Source organism: Lepidochelys olivacea (genome assembly GCF_965140295.1).
Source record: "Lepidochelys olivacea isolate rLepOli2 genome assembly, chromosome: 9".
Classification (NCBI taxonomy): Eukaryota; Metazoa; Chordata; order Testudines; family Cheloniidae; genus Lepidochelys; species Lepidochelys olivacea.
The window spans coordinates 73,894,064-73,919,033 of NC_140419.1; the positions used below are offsets into that span (position 1 = coordinate 73,894,064).

The 24,970-nt window shown below is 39.5% G+C and overlaps 1 protein-coding gene across 1 annotated transcript in view; it reads left to right on the forward strand.

The window, feature by feature from the left end:
* Positions 1 to 453: 453 nt before the first annotated feature.
* CHM (CHM Rab escort protein) overlaps positions 454 to 24,970 on the forward strand; it is a 144,815-nt gene continuing 120,298 nt past the window's right edge. Inside the window, exon 1 of the mRNA XM_084638216.1 lies at positions 454 to 526. Within this exon, the coding sequence (XP_084494342.1) occupies positions 478 to 526 (49 nt within the window). The 5' untranslated portion in view covers positions 454 to 477. The remainder of the gene's footprint in view (positions 527 to 24,970) is intronic.

The window sequence follows — 24,970 nt, forward strand, 5'->3', positions numbered from 1 at the left end:
GCGGCAAATCTTGACTCCTAATAAGAGCCACACAGACCCTGGCTTTTTGGTGACCGCCTCTGAAAGACGCAGGCGGCGACACACCCGTCTTCCGGATTATGAGGCGTGTAGGTGGGTTTCGAACGGCGCTGCGGGACCCGCCCTGGCCCCCAGCCATGCTATAGGCCTATCAGGGTACAGTAGGTGCAGGAGGAGCATGAGGCTAAGTGCCCTGGGCACACCGCAGGCAGAGCTCTGTCCCCCGGTGTCTCCGCTGCCCTGCTTTGTCCAGCAGCTGCATATCCGCGAGCCAGGAGCCCGAACGTTAAATCGCCAGCGTCCCTTTAAGGGAAGCCTCGCTCCCGCGAGAACTACACTCCCCATAATGCAAAGCGCACGAAGCCGTAGCGGCGGCCGCAGCAGCTTCCGCCAGCAGTCCGCCTTGAATTGCGGGCTTATTTCCGCCAGCGTAGGTCACGTGATCGATCCCCTTCCAAGATGGCGGACAATCTGCCCTCGGAGTTTGATGTGGTGGTGATAGGAACTGGTATGAGAGTCGCACCCTCGGGTCGGATCTGGGCTGTGGCTTTGGCCTGTAGCGCTCTGGGACGCGGGGGCAGAGCTGTGTGGGCGGGGCAGTAGAGGTGGGGGCTAGGCAGGGGGTCGGAAGGGCTGTGTGGAGCTGCAGGGGCGAGGTGGCGCCGGGGAGGCGGGAGCTGTGCGTGGAGGCTCGGGGGACTGAGGCCGGTGGTAGGAGACAGAAGTTGTGCCGGCACGGTCGGAGGAGTTGAGGCTACGGGGGAGGGAGGACTGGGTGCCAGGTCTGTACTTATGGGGTGGGAATCAGAGCAACGAGGCTGAAGTAGGGGGGTTGAGCAGGTGGCTGGAGAGGATCATGGAGCAAGGTGAGAATTAGACACTGTAGTGCTGGGACCAAGGACTGGTGCTGCTGCTAAGGAACAGAGATCAAGGGAATGAGGCTGTGGACATGTTGCTGAGGTAAGGATGGGACTGGGATTTTAACAAGAAGGTGGAGAAGGAAGTGGACTGTGGATCTGAGGCATGGGTTGGAGCCAGCGACCGGGAATCAAAAGGCATGAATTGTGCCTAGGAAGAGGGGAGCTAAAGTCTTGGTGTTAGGGCCAGGTATTCCTTTGGTATCTATAGCCTTTATAGACTCTCATACTCCTGTGACCAGACCTATATGAAGTGGTGTTCCTCCTGGTTGAGTTAAAATATTATCCTTAAGCTTTTAAAAAATTAATCTTAGGTGACAGGATCTTCTTAGGTAGTGTATGTGGTAGATATTGACAATCTCTCTAAATTTCACTCACATAAACAAGAGTTGATGTTTTAGTTGGAGGCCATTTATGGTAGTTTTAAAATATCTGATTGAAACACAGCAAATTATTTACCAGGAAAACAAACTTAAAATTTTCTCCTTTTGTATTCATTTTGAAGAGGATTTTCTGCCCAAATAACTGAACTGAGAGCAGGCAGGTGTGTTTAAATATTTGTTGTTTCATAGAACTCCATGCTAATTTTGGCCTAGCTGAAACAGCTCTTATTATAGAAAACCTTGAACTATTGTGGTGGTTCCTGTATCTTGTACAAAACTAAGATTATTCCCATCCCATATATCCTCTTTACTTGAGAGTCACCAGCTTTTGAGCCCAATCATGCAATCAAGTCTGGCTGGGTGGATCCAGGCACCTTGGTGGAGCTTCTTGGGGTCTGCTCTGACCCCAGTTCTTCAATCAGAACTCTCTATCTCTGTAATTTTTCTCTCTCTTTTGATGTAAGCAATCATGTTTGTGTTTTTTTTTATCGGGGAGGAGCGATTTAAATCGGAGCAACAACTGATTTTTTGAACAGTGATTTAAAGGAGCCAACAGGAACCATTGATTTAAATAAATTTTTAATAAAGTTTTGCATTTGTACTTAAAATTGACTCTCCTAGGTCGGTAAGCATTAAAACATGTTGATTTGCAGCTAAATATGGACTTTATACTAAACTTGGTGCCTCTTTTTGCTAAACAGGAGGATACACTATATCTATGCATATTTATTAACCAAGTACATAGCTTGACTTACATCTATTCAGATTCATATTTTTTACATTTCTTATGTTACTGGTGAATGATCTTTTCTTATTTACTAGAAGATGAATTTTTTACTTTAAATTTGTCATGTTCTTGTTTGGATTGAAATTCAAATTCAATTAACAGCATTTAAAAAAACTAACTTAAATGCTTTGGATAAGTTTAAAAAAAGTTTTATTAAACAGTTTTAATACACAAAATATGTTTTATCTAAACTATTTAACTGTAGTTAGTGAATTGAACTGATAGTGACCAGAAACTGTGCCTTTCAGGATTTTAGAACTAGAAAAACTCATCTTTTCGCATCTAGTTTTTATTCATAGATTGGAAGAGAACAAGCTCTACTGCTTTTTCAACTTACAGTGGTTTCTTAACTTTAAATGAATTAATGATTGAACTGAACTAGTTGAATAAACTGAAATGAAGAAAATATTTTCTGCACACGCAGAAGAGGCTATTGCTATCAAACTGGTGTAGTTATTTAACAAATTCTGGTTCCAAGTGCTTAGCTAGTGACTTCCACCAGTTCAGGATTTGACTTTCTTTAAAACTTTGCAGCAAACACATACTCCTTAGTATTATTTTTATTTAATTTACATTATTTTAATAGACCATAATAAATTTAGGCCTTAACATACGCTGTCAATTTCCAATTTAATTTTAAATGTTTTATTTTTTAAAAATAAGCCTCTATTTAATTTAAATTAAAAAAATCAGATTTTTTTTAAAACAATTTTTTCTATCCATTCTGTTTTTATTAAATTCTTGTGTGCCATTCAAATTAACTTGCAGTCTTCTGAACCTTTAAACTGGGGGTATGAGAGAATCAGAGATTTGTATTGATAGACATATCTAAATGGCATATTCTGGGAATACTTTCTCTTTAAAAGGTTTAGTTGAAAAAACACATTCCTGTAGTGTGTGCATTATTCAAAAGATTTCTTAGTTAATATAGGGGCTAGCAAAAAATAGTAAAAGCTGGCTATTTTTCCATTTGAGAACATAACTGCTATTATAGGTACCAAATCAAGATCCTTGGGTGAACCAAGAGACGCCTATGGGCTATTCGTGTAGATCAGTAGCAGGATTGAGGCCCTAATGAAGAAACTGTAATAGTTTCCCTGGCCATTCAATTCTTGGTTGTCAGATAGTGTGAAGAAGAATGAGAGGGAGTGGTAGTCAGGCTATATCAAAATTCCATCTTGTTAAAATTTAGTGATTAAAAAGCAGCCAAGCCTCAGTTTCACTTTACACACTTCTTTACATATAGTGAAAAAGCTTAATCTTATTAATTGCATATCTGTGACGTATAAACAATTAAAAAAACAAAACATAACAAAAAAACCCTTTCTGAAAGTCAAATCAGTGTTTGACCAAGCTAACCCATCTTGCCTCTTGGATTACCAGAGTACTGAGGGTGGTATAAGAAACTAAATAGGACAGAGTATAAACCTATGATGGAGTTTTATTGCTTTTCATGGTCACATAAAATACATAGAAAGCAATTGCCTCACTGTTTCAGATCAATTGTCTGTCTACGACAATGTCCTGTTTCCAGTGGTGGCCAGTACTTGATGCTTCTGATGAAAGGTGCAAACATACCTTATAATTGCCAACTATGGAATAATCTTCCCATAGGGAAAGACTTCCTGACTCTAGTAAGTTATTGGCTGATTTATACTCTGAAGCCTAAGGGTTTCTCTTATTTTTCTTACTCTGTTGTGACTAACTTACAGATACCCAATGTGCATGAATACAGCCAGTTGGATGCTATTTGCTTTAGGTATCTCTCTCACCCTTAGGTTAGGCACATGCAAGTGTATGTGCACTATTGACTTTAAAAATCTCATAGTATAAATATAATATTTTAAAAAGAAATACATAGACTAAATGTCTGCCTAAATGATGTAGGTAGAAAAAAAATGGTATAGTAATAGTAATAATAAAAAATTAAATTTGTCATTGTCTATAGGTTCATAGTAAATAAAATTACACGCATAATCAATATTCCTGTATGTATTCATTTTCCAAATATTTTCCCATTCATCTCATGTTGCTTCAGAATTTCCAGTTTGTTAGGGAAATATGCAGAGGTGAATTTACTTTCTGAAGAAAGTGTTGCTGACAGGTTTTAACCTATCAACTCTTCTTAGTTAGGTTACAAGTAACAAGTTCTTTCCTCTGTCTGAGCAAAGGCCAGAAAAATGCAAGAAGTCTAGAATGTTGTATAGCTCTGAAAAATGCTTTCTAAAGCTTGGCATTGAAGGGGAAGTCTGTTTTTTCTGTTCTCAGACCCCAGAAGAGCAGAGTTACGACTTCAGGGAGCGGCTAGCTCCTGCCCATAAATCACAAGTTCCAGACAGCCCTTCTGCAGTTTCCTCCACATCATCATGATGATCTCCCAAGCTTCATGTCATTTTCTCATGTGACTCTGTGATGTTTCAGATAACTCAGGTTTCAGTAATTAAAATCAAGTATGGCTGCTCACCATCACGTTCTCATGTTTAACATAAAATCCCAGTACACAGATACAAGTATAAACCTTATGATTGACTTGCTGTACATGGCAAATAATTTGTTTTACAATTTGCCATGTCTAGACTGAAATATTAAGGTGTCTCGATTTCTTTCACTTGTGGTTGTACAAGGGAGATTATTTTTAATGCTGGAAATTATTAAAAGATGAAGACTGCCTGAGGACAGTGTAGCTACAGTTTTGCTATATTACTGGGTAAATAGGGATTTTTTATCTTTGTAATACCTTGATGTTGTGAAGGTTAAGCTTTGTGAATTAGGAATTGACGTGCTCTAAGACAAAGGCTATGCCCTTTGGAATGGTTAGTCCTTGCTGCATGGAAGCTTTTACCTGTAATTAGTGATATAATAGATCTGCCATTAAGGAGGAGTTACACTCTGTTCATCTTCTAAACTGAGGGTTTATGCTGGATCTTATCTATTTCAATTTATAAAAGAGCCTTAGCCATAGGCATTTATACAAAAATTAAAATAACAATCAAAATACAGAAGTTTAGATATTATGTAGGAATAGAATTTCATGGGCTTTTCAAAGCAAATCAAGGTCATCTTATTTGCCTGTATATTTCTAGTGCCCAAAGACTCGAAGTAGGGTTAGGGCCATAGCGTACTAGGCACCCTACAAACACTCAGAGACTCAGTCCCTATCCTGAATAGTTTATAGTCTAGCAAACATGGAGATAGGGGAAGATAAGGGGACTGAGATAAATTACTTAGATTAGCTCTGTAAAACTTATTTTTATTTCCAATAAAATATTTAAGTAGTTCAGAACCATAATCTATCCCTAAGTGCCCCCTCACCATACTTGTTAGTTGGCCGACTGCTTGAAGAAATGGGGGTTTGAAGAGGGGTTAGAAGGAGAAAGAGTATATGCATGAGGGTGGACTGAAGAATGTACAGTGGCATTTAGTGAGAGGCAGACAAAATGGGTGCTGGAGGCAGGCATCTTTCATGCTGGGGCAAACAGTAAGAAACAAGAGGTTAGTAGGAAGGGGCAGAGTTGTGAAGGGCCTTGAAGAGATGTGCAGTTTGTTGTGGTGGAAAGCAGGGAGTCAGTGGAAGGATTCAGTGAGGTGAGCCTTATGGCAGGGCAAAAGACAAGGAAGATATTAGCAGCTGCATTTTGTATGGCTTGGAGGGGGTGTGTTTTATTTTAGTTACCTTTTCCTTGTACTTTAGAAGCAATCAGATATTGCACATTGTATTTTAATTAGCTAAACACATTCATATTGGAAGACAGACCTATTTTTAACAGGGTAATAAGACATCTGGAAAAACTGACAAGAAATGTGGTGGATTCTCCATCACTTAATCTTTAAATCAAAAGTAAAAGTCTTTCTAAAAAAGATACACTGGTTCAGTGGTTTCTACCTTTTTTCATTTGCAGACCCCTCAAAAATTTCATATGGAGGTGCGGACATCTTTGGAAATCTTAGACATAGTCTGTGGACTCCCAGGAGTCCCTGGTTGAAAACCACTGCTGTAATTCAATCACAAGTTACTGGACTTGATGCACAAATTTCAGGGTGAAATTCTATGGCCAGTATTATGTAGGAAACCAGATTAGATAAAAAAATCCCTATTAACCTTGCAGCATATGAATCTACAAATCTTTGCAATAGCAGTATGACTAAACATTATCAAACCAAAATGCTCTTGTTCAAAAGATACAAAAGAGAGAGGCTGTTGTGGGTAGTCAGTTTTAGTATATTGCCTCAGTTCTGGGTTTCTCTGCTTTTTGGTGTTGACTTAATGTTAACTTTTTAATGTGTAGCCATTGGTATTTCATTGTCAAACATGATTTTTGTAAAACATTAAAATATTTATGCTGACTTTTTAATGCATATTAGTAATTAAGACCTTTTACCCTTGCATGGTCTCTTCCTGTTTTTGATTATATAATTTGTGCATCCGGTAATTTTAGTGATTCAATTAAGTGGTGACATTAGATTTGAATTTGTTCTTATTTCAGGTTCATTTAACTGTTTTCCCTACGGTGAACTTAATTAAAATGGAACCTTAAGCTAAATTCTGGTTATCAGTTCTCCATCTAATACTTCACTTCTTTTCTTCCTCCTCCTCATAGCTTCTGAATTAATACCGTGATACTCATAAATAAAGAGAAATGTTGTTGCATTTACTGAAGGAACTGGCTTCCCTGATCACCAGTTAAATAGAGCGGGGGTTTTGTCCTGATACAATGGAAAGATAATTTCATTTTTTTAAAGGAAATTATATACCGGTAATAAATTAGCTGTGTAGTATAAGAATGTATGCTCTATTTTTGGCTGTATTGTAGGTCTAAATCAGCAACAAAACTTTCATGATCATAGTGAAAGTAAACTTAATCCCCCTTTCCTTAGAACAACAGATATAATAGAATACAAAACTGCTAACCGCATCTTGAATTTCCCAGGTTTGAAATTAAGATATGATAAGCAAGCTTGTCCTGCTATAGCAACATCTTTTTTGAGAGTTCTGTTTTTTTAGTCATAACATTTCAGAAGTCAGGCTTTTTAACATCCTATCAGAGCCTCTCATATATCATTATATTTTGAATACAGTATATAGTTTTATTTTGGTTAAAATATCTAGTAATTGAAAAACCTGATTTGTTTAACAGATATAATACATGTCATTAATTCCATAAGCCATCACTGCCAATTTGGTCAGTCTTTGCTTTTTAAAAAAATGTATTTTAAATGAACGAGTAGGAATTCCTAATCTGTCTGAGAAAAGTAATATCCAATTTCAGAGGACCTGATCTTGCAAACACTTTACTCACTTGAGTAATACATTGAAGGCCATGGGATTATCCATTGAGTAAATTTATTCACATTAATATGTGTTTTCAGGATCAGTCTTTGAATTAAGACACATTAAAATACTGGTTATACTTATTAGACTTGGGGGAGGACATTATGAGCTCTTAGATAAAATTGCAGCTTTTCAGAAAAAGGTTGTTTACTTGATTTACATGGTAGAATGGCACTGTCAAGTATTCAGGCTCATACACTTCTTTTCAAATGGTGATTAAAAAGAGAAAATCATAGACAAACCAATTTAATAACTTTGAAGTCACGGTAGAAACCATTCTGAGTTAAGACTGATGCTATCTCTAATGTAGTGCCTTTATATTGTAACAGCACAGGTTAAGGATGCCGTGTCCGCCCTAAATTGAATTGCCTTGTTCGGTTGGAATATACTGTAATATTAACATTGCTTAAACTTGTCTGATATTGTAGAAGGCCTGTGTTAGCTTCTATTTAAGCTGTAAAATAAAGGATGTTGTTCTCTAAAAGGTGGTTGTATTCACATGTTTTGTCTGCTAGTAATTCTAATTTTTTTAAAAAAGTTTATTCTTTATAAAAGCAGTCACAGTAAATTTTCTAGTTCTATGCAATTTTCTTTCCATTCTGGTCTTCACTGGTTATAAATAACACATGAAATGACTTTCAAGGTAGAAAGCAGGAATCCATTTTGAAATATTCTATAAAATAAAGAGTGATTTATGGTTTCATATGATTTTGGCTGAAAGCACTCGGGCTTTGCCAGGTCATCAAAGTCCTGTCAGGGGAATCTATTATTTATTGTTCGATATGCTGGGAGTGGTGTAAGTACTTTATTTTATGTTTATCTTATGTAAGTATAGTGTTAGAAAAAATCAATTCCAGATACTAATACAGTTTTTAAGATATATCCTGGAAAACTAACCTAAAAATTATAGATGTGAATTATGAAGCAGAACATTAGCGATTCTGATCTAAAAGAGAATTTTGAAAAATGAATAATTCCTAATGTTGCTGCAAGATATTTTTGGATGTACCTCAGGAATTTTTCTCTTTTGCTTTCTCTGGTTATATTTTGGTTACTCTCCTTTTCATAAATAAGCAGTCTCATTTTACACAAATATTTAGGCACATGATAGGGAAAAGCTGGACAGGGTTAGTTTGTTATAAGACCATATGATATTCCTGTGAGCTTCTGAAATATTATGTATGTTTCATGATGACATCTTTGTAAATAAATGTAACTAAAGATATTTGTTTACTCTCATAGGCTAGCAGAGTGGCATTGACTTGTAGGATTAATGTTTATAAATGAGGGAACAGAGCTACATTTTTTCTGAATGGGTAATCCCCTATCCTTTTAAGTATCAAGTGAGCAAAGCTGATTTTCACTGCCACACCTAAAGTTTTTGGTATCCCTTTTCTTTGCCTTCTCCGTGACTTTTTCACCTGATTGCCTTGGAGGTGTCATTCTTTCTGCCTTTCAAGTGTTTTCTCTGCTTGGAGTAAGTGCTTGTCCTTACTGATTTAATTCCTGTTTAGTTTGGACGTCAAATCGAAAAGCTGCTCAGACAATGCAACTGCTATTGAAACCTTTTCAGAGTCCTTTTAAAACTGACAGGATTCTGCTCCAGATGTCTTTAGCACAAGACACCATCACAGGTATTCTGCACTGCTCCTTCTACTTGCCTCATGTAAAGTATGAGTGTTTTGCAATTCTGTGAACCCTTCACTTCTCAGATCATCTTGCTTAGGATCCTGATGCTACCAATACTGAAGTGGGGTAAAAATAAAGGCTCTAGTAATCTGCAACCCTGCTTCCAGCCCCATGGAATGTGGTTGGTAGACTACCACACATCAGAGATTCTCAGACACCAGAGCAAAGTTCTGTGCTGAGTATTTTGAATGGATTGGTTATTCTGTTGAGAAGACCTCCCCTCTCGAGGTCAAATGTTAGATCTCCTGTCCAGCATAATGGGGAGCCTGTCAGGTTTTATTTAAACTCCTGTTTGCCTTTATTTTGAAATCGCTTTGAGCATTATGAGAAAAATCCCAGTGTAGAGTATTGGGAGACACCTATCTGGTCATCTGAGTATGTCTAATCTGAAAGATATGTCTCTGTAGTTTTTGTGTAGAAAATTTGATTCCAATAGGAAGAGGATTTAAAGTTTGAAACAGGACAGATTACCAAGAACTTGTCCGCTTTAAAGTCACTGATGCATTGCCTGTGCCTAAAAATGTGGCAGTGTTGTGTAATTAAGTCCTTTTTTGTGAATTATATAAAGATGTCTATATTAGCGGCAGGATGAACACATAACTTCATTAATAGTGGAGGATTAGACCACCTTTCTGCAAGGAAACAAGAAAAAGGAGGGAGAGAGGTCTTGGAAGACTCAGATATCAGTCAAACAGAACCAGCTGCATCTTTTTGTTCTCCTAAACTGTCTTTGTGGATTTTGTCCAGTGTGACTTTTCTTTTCATATCTTGGGAAATGTTGGTTTAATATTGTTTGTATTTGTTTTTATTATGCTTTATATAGAATCCCTACAAATCCAGTGTTCCCAGGACATTTTTGTCCTTAATCAAACCCCTCCGGTCCTTGGTGTATAAATAGTACTGTTAATCTCTTGTAGTTGTAAGTACTCAGAGAACTGGCCATTCAAGACAATTTCAGCATCATTAATCTATGTGATATCAAATTGTTTATGCAAAAGTTTTTAGTATAGTTAAAACTGTATATATTGATAGTTTTCTGTGTGTGGGGCATGTGTATATGTCATAGTGGCTCATCTCCCCGACTTCTTTGAAATTATAATATGCTCTGGTGAGTTATTTGGATAAAACCTAATAATGTAAATCACAGGAGAAATAATTTTGGAACTACACAAAAGACCGAAAAGTTGTATGCAGAGACGACATGTTAAAATGTTATAAATTGCTAGTGAGTTTTTAAAAAGTGGTACTGCTAAGAGAATAAGTATTTATTCAGCAATAGAATTAAATCATACTTAAGAAGAAATCATTAAAATAAAATTAAGTTATGAGTAGTATTTTAGTGGAACTGAACCATGCTTGTTGGGTAAAGGGTAAATGGGCCCAGAGACTCTTCTAAAAGAGGAGTGGAATGGACAAATATGCTTATTATGATCACTGTAAAATAAGTTTTTATGATACTGCTTGAGGGAGAACCTTGCATAATACTTGATCATGATTTCAGTCATCAGTCTGACACTTGATTTTTTGTTTTGTTTTTTGTTTGAAAGCTGATATATGTATATTTCTGAATACTTGGACTGTTTCTCACTTCAGTTTTAAAGTTTAATAGATCAGACATTGGGAACAAAAGAGCAAATTACTGAAGCTGTGGAGTTTTCCCTCATGTTACCCTGCCAGGTTATCTGATCTATGAACTGAAGTTGGGTGTGAGGCTGTTCTACCCTGCATGTGTATTCATCTTAGTCACTTTCAAACAAAACCTCTGTCTGTATATTTTTCCCTCTGATGTTCCTGATTGATAGTTCCATGACATTAAGAACATAAAAATGTCCCTACTGGGTCAGACCAAAGGTCCATCTAGTCCAGTATCCTGTCTTCCGACAGTGGCCAGTGCCAGGTGCCCCAGAGGGAGTGAACCTAACAGGGAATCAAGTGATCCATCCCCTGTCACTCATTTCCAGCTTCTGGCAAACAGAGGCTAGGGACACCACCCCTGCCCGTCCTGGCTAATAGCCATTGATGGACCTGTCCTCCATGAATTTATCTAGTTCTCTTTTGAACCCTGTTATGATCTTGGCCTTCATAACATCCTCTGGCAAGGAGTTCCACAGGTTGACTATACACTGTGTGGAGAAATACTTCCTTTTATTTGTTTTAAACCTGCTGCCAATTAATTTCATTTGGTGACCCCTAGTTCTTGTGTTATGAGAAGGAGTACACAACACTTATCTACTTTCTCTACACCAGTCATGATTTTATAGACCTCCATCATTATCCCCCCTCAGTCGCCTCTTTTCCAAGCTGAAAAGTCCCAGTGTTATTAATCTCTCCTCATATGGAAGCCGTTCCATGCCCCTAATAATTTTTGTTGTCCTTTTCTGAACCTTTTCCAATTCCAAACTATCTTTTTTGCAATGGGGCAACCACATCTGCATGCAGTATTCAAGGTGTGGGAGTACCATGGATTTATATAGAGGCAACATGATATTTTCTGTCCTATTATCTATCCCTTTCTTAATGATTCCCAACATTCCGTTCGCTTTTTTGACTGCCGCTGCACATTGAGTGGATGTTTTCAGAGAACTATCCACAATGGCTCCAAGATCTTTCTTGAATGGTAACAGCTAATTTAGACCCCCATCATTTTATATGTATAGTTGGGATTGTGCTTCAATGTGCATTTCTTTGCATTTATCAACATTAAATTTCATCTGCCATTTTGTTGTCCGGTCACCCAGTTTTGAGAGATCGTTTTGTAGCTTTTCTTAGTCTGCCTGGGTCTTAACTATCTTTAGTAATTTTATATCATCTGCAATTTTGCCACCTCACTGTTTACCCTTTTCCAGATCATTTATGAATAGGACTGGTCCCAGAACAGACCCCTGGGGAACACCACTATTTACCTCTCCCCATTCTGAAAACTGACCATTTATACCTACCCTTTGTTTTCTGTCTTTTAATCAGTTACCAATTCATGAGAACACCTTCCCTCTTTTCTGGTGGCAGCTTACTTTGCGTAAGAGCCTTTGGTGAGGCTGATTGATTCTGTTTAATCAGGTAAAAAGCTAAAAAGGCATGTGGTGCTGCTTCTTCCTTTGAACAATCAGAACATCTTGTTTAAATTCAAGAATAGTCTTTCCTTTCTAAATACTACATTCAATTACTCAGTTTGCGGCTGCTGTAGCACCAGAAATATCTTGCTTTAGTGTTCTGTAGCACCACCTACCACCAAAAAACCCCAAACAAACAAAAAACCCAAACCTTTTTGCTACTTTATATCCGGGATCGGAAACCTTTAGGACCGTTAGGGAAATCTGCTGGTGGGCCAGTAAGGTTTATTTACCTGCAGCATCGGCAGGTTCAGCTGATCATAGCTCCCATGGGCTGCGGTTTGCCGTTCCAGGCCAATGGGGGCTGCGGGAAGCAGTGTGGGCTGAGGGATGTGCTGGCCGCCGCTTTCCGCAGCCCCCGTTGGCCTGGATCAGCGAACAGCAGCCAGTTGGAGCCGCGATTGGCTGAACCTGCGGACGCTGCGGGTAAATAAACTGCCCCGGCCCGCCAGCGGATTTCCCTGAAGGGCTGCATGCCAAAGGTTGCCGATCCCTGCTTTATATATATTTTTGGTAAAATCCACAAGCTAGTTACACTTTGAATCTAGGCATTCATGCATTGCTTGTCACCACAATACATGAATGCCTTACAAGTTCTAACTATTGCAGGGATCTTGCTATTAGGACTATCCAGTGAACTCCCCCAGAATTAGCAGTTACTGTGTTTAAATACAAGTAAAACTTACTACAGTGGGTCAGCTGTGTGATTACAGAAGACTGCTGTATTGAAAGTGCCTGCTTGCTTCCTGCATTCCTTTGCTCAATGGTTCCCTCCAACACTTTTTTTATTAAGTGCCTCTCATGGCTTGTTTAATAGATATATTTAACTGAATTAAATGTTTTAAACCTTTTGCTACAAAAGTCCTATGTAATTTGCCACAAGAATATTAGTTGTACAGTGGAAAGATCCAATTTCCATTGAGTAATTCAGGAACGAAGACACTTCCTACAAACAGTTGCAGCTGTATGTTATATAAGCTGCTTGGATCAGGAAACTTGTCCATCGTAATTACTGGAAAGAGCCTTGCACATGTGGGGCATTGCGTAATAATAAATAGTTGCTAATCAAACAGTGAAGTGGAAAAGCTAAAAGTAAATTTTGGATTATATTAAGGTCAATTATATATTTTTGCTGTAGAATTATTTTTAGGGCTGTCAGGTGACTAAAATAATTAATCTCGACTAATTGGGCTGTTAAACAATAGAATACCATTTATTTAAATATTTTTGGATGTTTCCTCATTTTCAAATATATTGATTTCAATTACAACACAATACAAAATGTACAGTGCTCGTTTTATATTTTTTTATTATAAATATTTGTACTGTAAAAAACACAAGAAATATTTTTCAATTCCCCCAATACAAGTACTGTAGTGTAATCTCTTTATCATGAAATTTGAACCTACAAATGTAGAATTATGTGTAAAAAAACAAACTGCCCTCAAAAACAAAACAGTGTAAAACTTTAGAGCCAACAAGTCCACTGTGTCCTACTTCTTGTTCAGCCAGTTGCTCAGACAAACAAGTTTGTTTACATTTGCAGGAGATAATTCTGCTTGGTTCTTGTTTACAGTGTCACCTGAAAGTGAGAATAGGCATTCACATGGCACTGTCGTAGCCAGCATTGCAAGATATTTACATGCCAGATGTGCTAAAGATTCATATGTCCTTTATGCTTCAGCCACCATTCCAGAGGACACGTGTCCATGCTGATGATGGGTTCTGCTCGATAATGATCCAAAACAGTGCGGACCTTGCATGTTCATTTTCATCATCTGAGTCAGATGCCACCGGCGCAAGGTTGATTTTCTTTTTTGATGGTTCGGGTTCTGTAGCTTCCACATTGGAGTGTTGCTCTTTTAAGACCTCTGAAAGCATGCTCCACACCTAGTCCCTCTGAGATTTTGGAAGGCACTTCAGATTCTTAAACCTTGGGTCGAGTGCTGTATCTGTCATGAGAAATCTCCCATTGGTACCATTTTTGGGTTTTGTCAAATCTGCAGTGAAAGAGTTCTTAAAACAAACATGTGCTGGGTCATCCTCCGAGACTGCCGTAACATGAAATATATAGCAGAATGGAGGTAAAACAGAGCAGGAGGCATACAATTCTCCCTCAAGGATTTCAATCACAAATTTAATTAATACTGTTTTTTTAACATGCGTCGTCAGCATGGAAGCATGTTCTCTGGAATGGTGGCTGAAGCATGAAGGGGCGTACGAATGTAAATACTTTGCAATGCTGGCTACAAAAGTGCCATGTTGAACACCTGTTCTCACTTTCTGGTGACATAAATAAGAAGCAGGCAGCATTATTTCCCGTAAATGTAAACAAACTTGTTTGTCTTAGTGGCTTGCTGAATAAGAAGTAGGACTGAGTGGATTTGTAGGCTTTGAAGTTTTACACTGTTTTGTTTTTGAGTGCAGTTATGTATTCAAAAAGAAATCTATTTGAAAGTTGCACTTTCACGATGAAGATTGCACTACAGTACTTGTATGAGGTGAACTGAGAAATAAGATTTTTTTATAATTTTTACAGTGCAAATTTGTAATAAAAATATAAAGTGAGCACTGTACACTTTGTATTCTGTGTTGTAATTAAAATTGATATATTTGAAACTGTAGAAAATATCCACAATATTTAATACATTTCAATTGGTATTCTATTGTTTAACAGTCTGATTAAAACTGATTAATTGCGATTAATTTTATTTAATCACGTGACTTAACTGCAGTTGACAGCCCTAATTTTTCCCCTCTTTGAAGCACTAGATTTTGACTGGCCAGCTTTGAAAATTGACCTGTGAGAGCTCGCTGAATTGAAATTTAGTCATACCTAACTTTTATTTCTTCATGTAAGTGGAACTACAGTTGATATTGGCACCTTAATGACCATGCCATATTTAATACATAATTTTGAGGCAATCTAGTAACATAATACCTGTATATTTGTTGTATTTTTACTTTACCATTAATGAAGTTTAGGCTGATTCTTTCAGGAAAAGTTTCCAAAACACTTACAATAAATCTGAATCCCTGCTTGCAGGTGATTGGTTAGTCTGCTTCTGCCTCCAATCTAGGCAGGCTGGGTGTGGCCATACCTTTGAAGACTCAGCAAGATGAATCAGTGTCCAGGAGCTGCAGGAGGCTTTACCAGTCCTCCTGCTCAGAGCAAAAGAAAACAAAACCGAAAAGAGATTCTTCTTCTTAGTATTTGGCTTAATGGATAACAAGCATTACTAGCAGTTGTCAGAAAAGCACACACCTGTCTGGGCTGGCCCAAACCCACTTGCCCGTTGGTCAGCCATGCCATGGCATCTGGACTAACTTGCTCAATTGCTGCAACTTGGCCATGTCCCATCATTTTCTCTCTCTGCTCCAAACAATCCGCTTTGGAAGGATGTAAGTAGGAGCAAGAAGGGCATAAGGTCCACAATTTATTTCAGACTATTTTGCGCCTATCCTCTTTGACAAGGTCTGAGTCAGCCCTTATGTAACCCTGCTTTGTGCCCTGTACAAACGCAGAACAAGGACAGTCCCTGCTCCAAAAGAGTTTATAATCTAAATCAGTCTTCCTGTGGTTGGAATGAAAGTCAAAGTTGCTCTGAAGTAAGGAAGTATTACTTCTGAGGGAATTCTGCACCTAAAAATTATGTGCACAATTTTTTAAAAATTCTACAAATTTTGTCAATAAATAAATGTGGCTCCAGCATGGCAGTGGGGAGCACAGGCCACTGGCTGCATTGAGCTGGGAGATCACCCTGAAGTCCCCACTTCCCCCGAACTGCCCCTGACACACTGCAAGGACTGGGCCTGCCCTAGAAATACCCTGGGGCCCTCCCGCTTCATGCCAGGTGCATCAAGTTTGGATGGGCAGGCTCAGCCCAGCAGGATCCAGGTGTGGGGTGAGAGGTTTCTGTGTGGGGCAATCTGGGTGCGGATAGCTCAGTGAGAGATCTGGATGCACAGATGCTCGTTGGTGGGGTTCCGGGTGCTGGGGCACGGCAATGGGACTCGGGATCCAGGTGAAGGTGGTGGAGGTCTGGGTCCGGGGAGATGGGGCTTGGTGTGGGAGGGTCTGGGTGTGGGGGACTTAGTGGGGCTTGATGGGGTGAGGGTCCAGGTGCAGCTGGTTGGGGGATCAGTGGTGTGGGGGGCTTGTCAGAGGGGTCCAGGTGTAGGTGGCTATGACTTGTCAGAGTGAGAGTTCAATGGGCCTCCTTAACAGGGAAGCCCAGTTGCTGCTGAGGGGATGCTGCATGCTTGGCTCCCGCTCCCCCCTGTGATTCCCCTGTCCCCTTTTACTCTCCATTTCCACCACTCCCACATTCCCCTCCCCTTGCCCTATTCCACTCCCCTTACCAAGGGCCACCGCGGGTACTCACTGTTGTACAGAAAAAAGGAGGGCTCCCTGCACACAGAAGGGGAACACGACTGGCACTAGGACCAGGAGACGGTATTTAGCCACAAAGTCAGCAGAGCAGAGATGCAGCCTCCTGGGCAGCTCTGCTTGCAGAATGACGGGGCAGTGGCATGTAACCCTGTGTGCCCCCCAGGCCTTGCCCCCAAAGAACTGCACCATGGTTGCCCCCTGCTGCCCTCCCCACTGCCCCCCCATAAGTGGCTTCCCTTTGCTTCTCTGCTGTTTTCTGCAGGGAAACACAGGAAATCTGTGGGAGGTTGGAGGGGTGGAGGCTGTTTTCTGCGGGTGTGCAGTCCTGCAGAATCCCCCCAGGAATAAAGTGTTTATATGAATTTCTTCTATTCAGTAATGTGTAGATTAAAGTTTAAAAGAATTAGCTTGCTGAAGCAACTTTGGAAGTGCCTTGAACTGTCTGGATCTTCTTTGATATGGCTGCTCTCCGCCTGCTGTGATTGACACGTTTGGTTCTGCCTCCAAGGCGCTGCAAGCTGGGGAAAAACTTGCTGTAATGGATCTGCAAACTTTTCTCCTATAATAAAGAAAATGGTCATCTTAACTTATGTGAAAATTTCTTATTTTCACTATTTTTAATTCTAGAATTTCATTGCAGAATAGTTTACAAGGAAGCAATGCTTTTTACTTAAATTTGAAGTGGAAAGGTATAAATGGCCCTGAAAAGTAGGCAGATTTCAAATTTTAAAATCTGTAGATCTGAAATGTAGTATTAAAGATTAAATTGAAAAGCTTGTTAAAAATACATTAAATAGTATATTACCAAATCATTAACAGAGTTTGTGTAAGACTTAAGTTTTATAGGTAAATACATTTTAAAAAGCTGAAAATAATTTCCTCAGAGTTCAAGGTTGTTTCCTTTGCAACTGTTTATTCATTTAATTATTTTTTTGTGTGTGGCCAGTACCGACATTTAGGTATATGACAAACAAAAACAATATCACATTGTTTCATTCATTAGACAGCACAAATAACCATTCCACTTTTATGTGTAGCCCCAGTGCAGTACAACTAAAATCTCAGTGAGACAAATACTTCACAGTTAAACAAATGCTTGATCAAACAGATGTGTTGTGTGCTGTACTCAAAGTAAACCTCTATTTCTGTCTTAACAACAGAAGGTGCAAGTTCCACAGCTAGAGACACTCCATCAAAAATTAACTTAGTGATTCTCAAGAGGGGAGATCTAGGGACTCTTGGGAGTATGGGAAGTATCTCAGCTGATCTCCCTGTCACATGGATCCTGATCCCAAGCCCATTGAAGTCAACTGGAATCTTTTTATTAGCTTCAACAGGATTTGGATGAGGCCAATGATGCGCACAGAAATTGGAGAGAATACTTCTAAAACCTAAAGCGCTGCATGGGGAGTAATCCTAACCTCTGAGATCTTGCTAAATATACATTTAATAATCTACCAATGCTATTTTCAAATATTTCATAGTGAAGAAAAAGATACATCATGAGCTATCTTTTCTGTTGTGTCCATTTGTATATAGAAGTGTCATCTTTGACAAAATCCACCATTTCATAAGGAGAGAATTTTAAAAAGAGCTAAGCAATCAATATTTAACAGAATATGTCTTAATTCTTTTTTCATGTGGGTTTGCATCCCTTGTAACTTGATCTTTTCCACAACTGTCCACAGGCAACTACTCTTGCCCAGAAATTATCTACTTATAGCACTTTGTCTCTTGAAGCAAAACATGAAGCCGTGTGCTGACCTCATCTTCTGTCACTACTAGTATGTAGCAATAGGTGGATTGGATGCTTAACTGCAGCACCCTGGAATAGCTGATAGAGAGAAGTTTTTGAGACTATATCTAGGTCGGACAGTGTTAAATGCAGTAACAGGACAGTAGATGATTTATGAGATACACTTTGGCTATCCATAAATTGCACAGCTGGCATGGAAAAGTTACATAAATTGTTTAGTTAACTGGAAACCAAAGAGAAAAGACACTTAAATGATGTAAAACGGACAAAAGAAGTAGGAAAAAATTTTTAATCTACACGTGTGTTACTAATTAGGAATAAAATATACTTACTACTACCAATTATTTAAAACAGCATATTTGTCAGTTATGTCGTTCAAGTTTGTCAGTGTGTTTAAAACAGTTTAAACACATGATGTGACATAGTCATGTAATTTAAGGTGTTAAGTACTTGAATTGGAATCCTAAATTGTTTATGAAAGTAGCCATGATAACTGATACTTAGGAGGCTTGGATCCTGGCATCTTTAGGGTATATTACCGTAATTAGATTTTCTTACAGAACAAACACTCCTGCCATACCTCCTCAAATTATAATCTTGTCAAATCTTGAAAACTCTTCAGGCTTAGTGGGTAGTAGGATGGGAAATTTCACTCTTTTAGATTTATGCTTGGTTCATGATTCTTTAGATGGTACTTCTTCTTTTGATTAAACGCTGAAGAGGTTCCCCTGGTATTGCATTAGGTGCACTGTTTCTGGAGGTGTAGCATCTTTCGGATAAGATGTAAAACCAAGGTCTTGACCACTTGTAATTATGAAAAAACCCTGTGCATTTTGCTCAAGATCAATTTAGGACAGCTGTTCTAGCCAAATTTCATGTGGGTAATTACATTCTGTCTATCAAAAACTAGCCCTGCATTTTCAATTGAATACAGTAGTCATCTGCTGTGCTAAATAGTTACCTAGTATTGCTGTTACTTTCATCCTTAGAGGCTGCTGCACTTCAGTGGTGACCCGGCATGTTTATAGTTTGTAAAATGGTTTTTGGATGTTTGGGGTGTTTGTGTAAGGTAATAAACATAAAATAAGATTATTAGATTGCAAATGTTGGTTTTGAAATCTTTGTATGTATTGCTTTAAGATTTAGAGGCTTCTGAAACTGGTGGTGGGGCCAAATGGCACAAACTAGAGGTGTTGTCTGTTGAAATAAGAGATTCTGGTACATTGCATGGTATATCAGTGAAAAAGAGCTGGAAGTCTATGCGTAATATGATTCATAAATGAACATCAATTGGCTCAATGTGCACATAGAAATGGAACATTTCTTGAAAGTTTGAAACACTGCTACAGGGAAGCGCAGTGCCTATTTGAAGTGCCCTTTGCCCTATGGAATTGTCTAGCAAACAGAATGAACTTTCCCAGAATGGATGCAATTGTTCTTTTTTTTTTTTAAGATAAAAGCCATGTATAGCATGGTATTTCGTCGTAGTAAAGTAGTCAGTGACACAGCAAAGTTGCACTGAATCTTCATAACTTTTTGTATTTTGCTAGTTGAGATGACCATTTTCACGATCCCTCAAAGTGGTAGGTCTTAAAAATGAAAGTTGCAAGAAAATCTGAAATTTTACCTTAGTGCATATGATGATTTGAAATAGAATAGCCCATGGGTCATGCTGATTCCTGAATAAGGAAGACACTCATATTTTGTTGACATTGTACAAAAGTCATTAATTTGATCATCTTTAAGGCTTGGTGTAGGCATTTGTTTGCAACTGAGTATTTTAAAAGTTACAGGCAGCATACTGTTTAGTACTTAACTGTACTGGACAAAGGAAACTTTTCAAGGAAAATGAAGCGGTTTGAAAGGTAAGTATTTTTCTATTTAGGTTGGCTAAATATTTTGTCATGCTTTTTCTCTCTGCTTTTTTTTTGTAATCTGATTTTTGTAATTTTATGTGAATAAAGTGGATGATAATGCTAATTTAATTCTGGGGGGAAAGGGGGAGGAATTTTTAACTGCCCTAGAGAACCTGAGCTGGGTAGAAGAGTTGTTCCGATCAAAGTCTTAGGACCCAGGGGAAAGGAAGCAATTGAGTTTGCATTCTAAATCCAGCAGTTTTTATTCTGGCAAATAATTTGTTGACTTTAATGTGAACGAGCCCTAAATAAGAACGTGAGGCCATGGCTACACTTTGGGGAGTATAGTGGCATAGCTATGACACCACCCCATAATGTGGATGCAGCCTGCAGTGACGAAAGAGGTTTTTCCATTGGTGTAGGAGCACCACCTTCCTGAGCGAAAGTAGCTAGGTCAACGGAAGCATTCTCCTGTTGATTTAGCTGCTTCTATATTGAGGGTTAGGTTGGCATAGCCATGGTGTTTGAGTGTAGATTTTAAGTGTGGACTTTCTTGAGTTCAAGACATTAGAATATGGCATTTGATGTCTGGATCCTCCTGGTGTTATCTAGTCTTGGGTTCTAGGGTTAACCAGGACTAGGCAAAACATTTTTAAACATACTTAATATTTTAGCATTTTTTTAATTAGTACAAGTCTTCAGTTTTTCCTAGGGTTTGAGCTAAACAAATGATCACTTGATAGTCTGAGACCTAGTCTATACTACAGAGTTAAGTCGACAAACTGCCTTACGTCTACCTAACTGTGTAAGCGTCTTCGCTCTACAGGGAGTCCCCGGTATACATCTCCCCCTTATCCGTTGTTACAGATATCCATCACTCATCAATAGGGGAACATGTTCCAATTTACGTTGGTCCTGATCTGCATATCCGTTGTTTGCACGGATCGGGACTGACGTGAATTGGAACACGTTCCTCTATTGTACAGTACTGTACTTGCATCCGCTGACCATATTCAAGGCTTATTACCTATAGAGGACATTCTCTATGCTGATTAAGGAGATGGCAGGTGAAGGAAAGCCCATTGTAAAGGAGTTTTGGAAGTCCTACAACATCTTGAATGGTGTGGAAAACATTGTTGCGTAGTGGGAAGAGGTCACTTTGCAATGGATGAACAGCATTTGGCACTGTGCATGGCCAGATACTGTCCACAGCTTCATGGGATTTGATGCTGTTCCTGCTCCCGAGCAAGAAAATGTCAAGTTGGCGAAGGATGTTGGCTTCGAGGAGGAGGAGGATGTACAGGAGTTGTTGGAGTCTCATGCTGAGCAGCTGACAGGATATCTGAAGAAAGCAAGGATGATCATGATGATGATGTAGGGCTGGAAGCCAGGAGTCTGATGACAAAGAATCTCTCCCATTTCTTTGGATTGCTGGATGAGATAACGGAAATCATACAGAGTGGGGATCCATTTTGTGAACCGTTTGCCAAAGTCTCCAGGGCTCTTGGTACAATGGCTTGCTACAGGGAGATCTATAGTTCAAAGATTCATGCAGGAGAGCAGATGTCAAAATCCTTTAAGACTTCTGAAACCGAAAACCCAGCCGAAGAAAACCCAGCCACCACCCATACCTAAGTTTAGTGTAATTGACACTGTATTTATTGTATTAAAATGTTCTATGTGTTTGGATGGTGTTAGTAGGGTTCTGTAACCGTGCCTATGTGGGTCACAACTGACAATACCAAATTCAGGACAAACTGCTGAGAGAGTGCAAACACACCCCAAACTAGTTGTTATTCCTCCATAAGCTGTACCAGCACAAAGTAAACTTCAGTCTCACCACATTGGCTAACAAGAAGTCAGGTAAGCAGTTTCTGTAGATATTCCAGTCCTTGTATCACCACCAAAAACACTGGATTTAAAGATGAGTTGTTCCTTGAAACCAATCTCATCAAACAAAAGGTTCTTCTGATCCCAGAGGACCAGCCACACACCCAGGTCAATATATAAGTCAGATCTTACCCAAAAACACACTGATGCCAATCCTTCAGATCTAAAATCTAAAGCTTTATTTACAAAAAAGAAAGGTGGAAGTTAAAATTGGTTAAAGAATCAAATACATACAGTAATTGCAAAGTTCTTGGTTCAGGGTTGCAGTGATGGAATAAACTGCTGGCTTGATAAGTCTCTGGTTGCTTCCTAATAATTGGAAGGACCTCAGTCCCTTGGTTAGAATGCTCCCATTAATATAAGTCCATAGTCCAGAGGTTTGAACAGGAAAGAAGCAAAATAGAGATGTTTCCAGGGCCTTTTATAGCTTCTGCCATGTGGAGGGAAATTCACTGTTTTCAAACAAAGCCCTCAGCACAGCTAGTGGAAAATTGCAGGAAAAAGATGGAGTTTGGAGTTACATGGGCAAGTCATATGTCCATGCATGAATTCGCCTAGTCACAGCAGAAAATCATTATCTATATCTCAAACAGTACATTCACAAGAAAGTCCCTTCAGGGTAGGTATGTGTGACGTTCCCCTGGTGTTATCTGCACCACTCCACTGCTAGGTTACTCCACTACACCTCAATTCTGAGAGCCAGCCTTACCCTGATCTGCTGTGAGAACCCGCACTCCTGAGCTGTTCATGCACAGCCTCTAGCAAGTCAGCTGCTTGGATTGTGCAACCAAATGACACTAGCCAATATCTTTGGTCCAAGACACAGCCCTAGGAACCTCCATCTTGCAGTGTCCAGTTATGCCCGCTGGATGTTGCAAGCTTATATGAGTGTGTCAATTTAACAAAGAAATTGATATGCACCAGGCTTGTTATCCCAAGGGCAGGTTCTGACATGCTTCAAACCAAAAGCACTGTTTCAGGTAGAATTTAGAATTTATTAACTACAAAGAAATTTTAAGTGATTATAAGTCAAAGCACAAGAAGTTGGATTTGGCCAAATGAAATAAAAGCAAAATACATTCTAAGATGATCTTAACGCTTTCAGTGCCCTTAAAAACTTAAAGAAAAGGAGTACTTGTGGCACCTTAGAGACTAACCAATTTATTTGAGCATGAGCTTTCGTGAGCTACAGCTCACTTCATCGGATGCATACCGTGGAAACTGCAGCAGATATTATATACACACAGAGATCATGAAACAATACCTCCTCCCACCCCACTGTCCTGCTGGTAATAGCTTATCTAAAGTAATCATCAAGTTGGGCCATTTCCAGCACAAATCCAGGTTTTCTCACCCCCCCCCCCCCATACACACACAAACTCACTCTCCTGCTGGCAATAGCTCATCCAAACTGACCACTCTCCAAGTTTAAATCCAAGTTTAACCAGAACGTCTGGGGGGGGTGTGGTAGGAAAAAACAAGGGGAAATAGGCTACCTTGCATAATGACTTAGTCACTCCCAGTCTCTATTTAAGCCTAAATTAATAGTGTCCAATTTGCAAATGAATTCCAATTCAGCAGTTTCTCACTGGAGTCTGGATTTGAAGTTTTTTTGTTTTAAGATAGCGACCTTCATGTCTGATTGCGTGACCAGAGAGATTGAAGTGTTCTCCGACTGGTTTATGAATGTTATAATTCTTGACATCTGATTTGTGTCCATTTATTGTTTTATGTAGAGACTGTCCAGTTTGACCAATGTAAATGGCAGAGGGGCATTGCTGGCACATGATGGCATATATCACATTGGTGGATGTGCAGGCGAACGAGCCTCTGATAGTGTGGCTGATGTTATTAGGCCCTGTGATGGTGTCCCCTGAATAGATATGTGGGCACAGTTGGCAACGGGCTTTGTTGCAAGGATAAGTTCCTGGGTTAGTGGTTCTGTTTTGTGGTATGTGGTTGTTGGTGAGTATTTGCTTCAGGTTGCGGGGCTGTCTGTAGGCAAGGACTGGCCTGTCTCCCAAGATTTGTGAGAGTGTTGGGTCATCCTTTAGGATAGGTTGTAGATCCTTAATAATGTGTTGGAGGGGTTTTAGTTGGGGGCTGAAGGTGACAGCTAGTGGCGTTCTGTTATTTTCTTTGTTAGGCCTGTCCCATAGTAGGTGACTTCTGGGAACTCTTCTGGCTCTATCAATCTGTTTCTTCCCTTCCGCAGGTGGGTATTGTAGTTGTAAGAAAGCTTGACAGAGATCTTGTAGGTGTTTGTCTCTGTCTGAGGGGTTGGAGCAAATGCGGTTGTATCGCAGAGCTTGGCTGCAGACGATGGATCGTGTGGTGTGGTCAGGGTGAAAGCTGGAGGCATGTAGGTAGGAATAGCGGTCAGTAGGTTTCCGGTATAGGGTGGTGGTTATGTGACCATTGTGTATTAGCACTGTAGTGTGCAGGAAGTGGATCTCTTGTGTGGACTGGACCAGGCTGAGGTTGATGGTGGGATGGAAGTTGTTGAAATCATGGTGGAATTCCTCAAGGGCTGCTTTTCCATGGGTCCAGATGATGATGTCATCAATATAGCGCAAGTAGAGTAAGGGCTTTAGGGGACGAGAGCTGAGGAAGCGTTGTTCTAAATCGGCCATAAAAATGTTGGCATACTGTGGTACCATGCGGGTACCCATAGCAGTCCTGCTGATCTGAAGGTATACATTGTCCCCAAATGTAAAATAGTTATGGGTAAGGACAAAGTCACAAAGTTCAGCCACCAGGTTAGCCGTGACATTATCGGGGATAGTGTTCTTGACGGCTTGTAGTCCATCTTTGTGTGGAATGTTGGTGTAGAGGGCTTCTA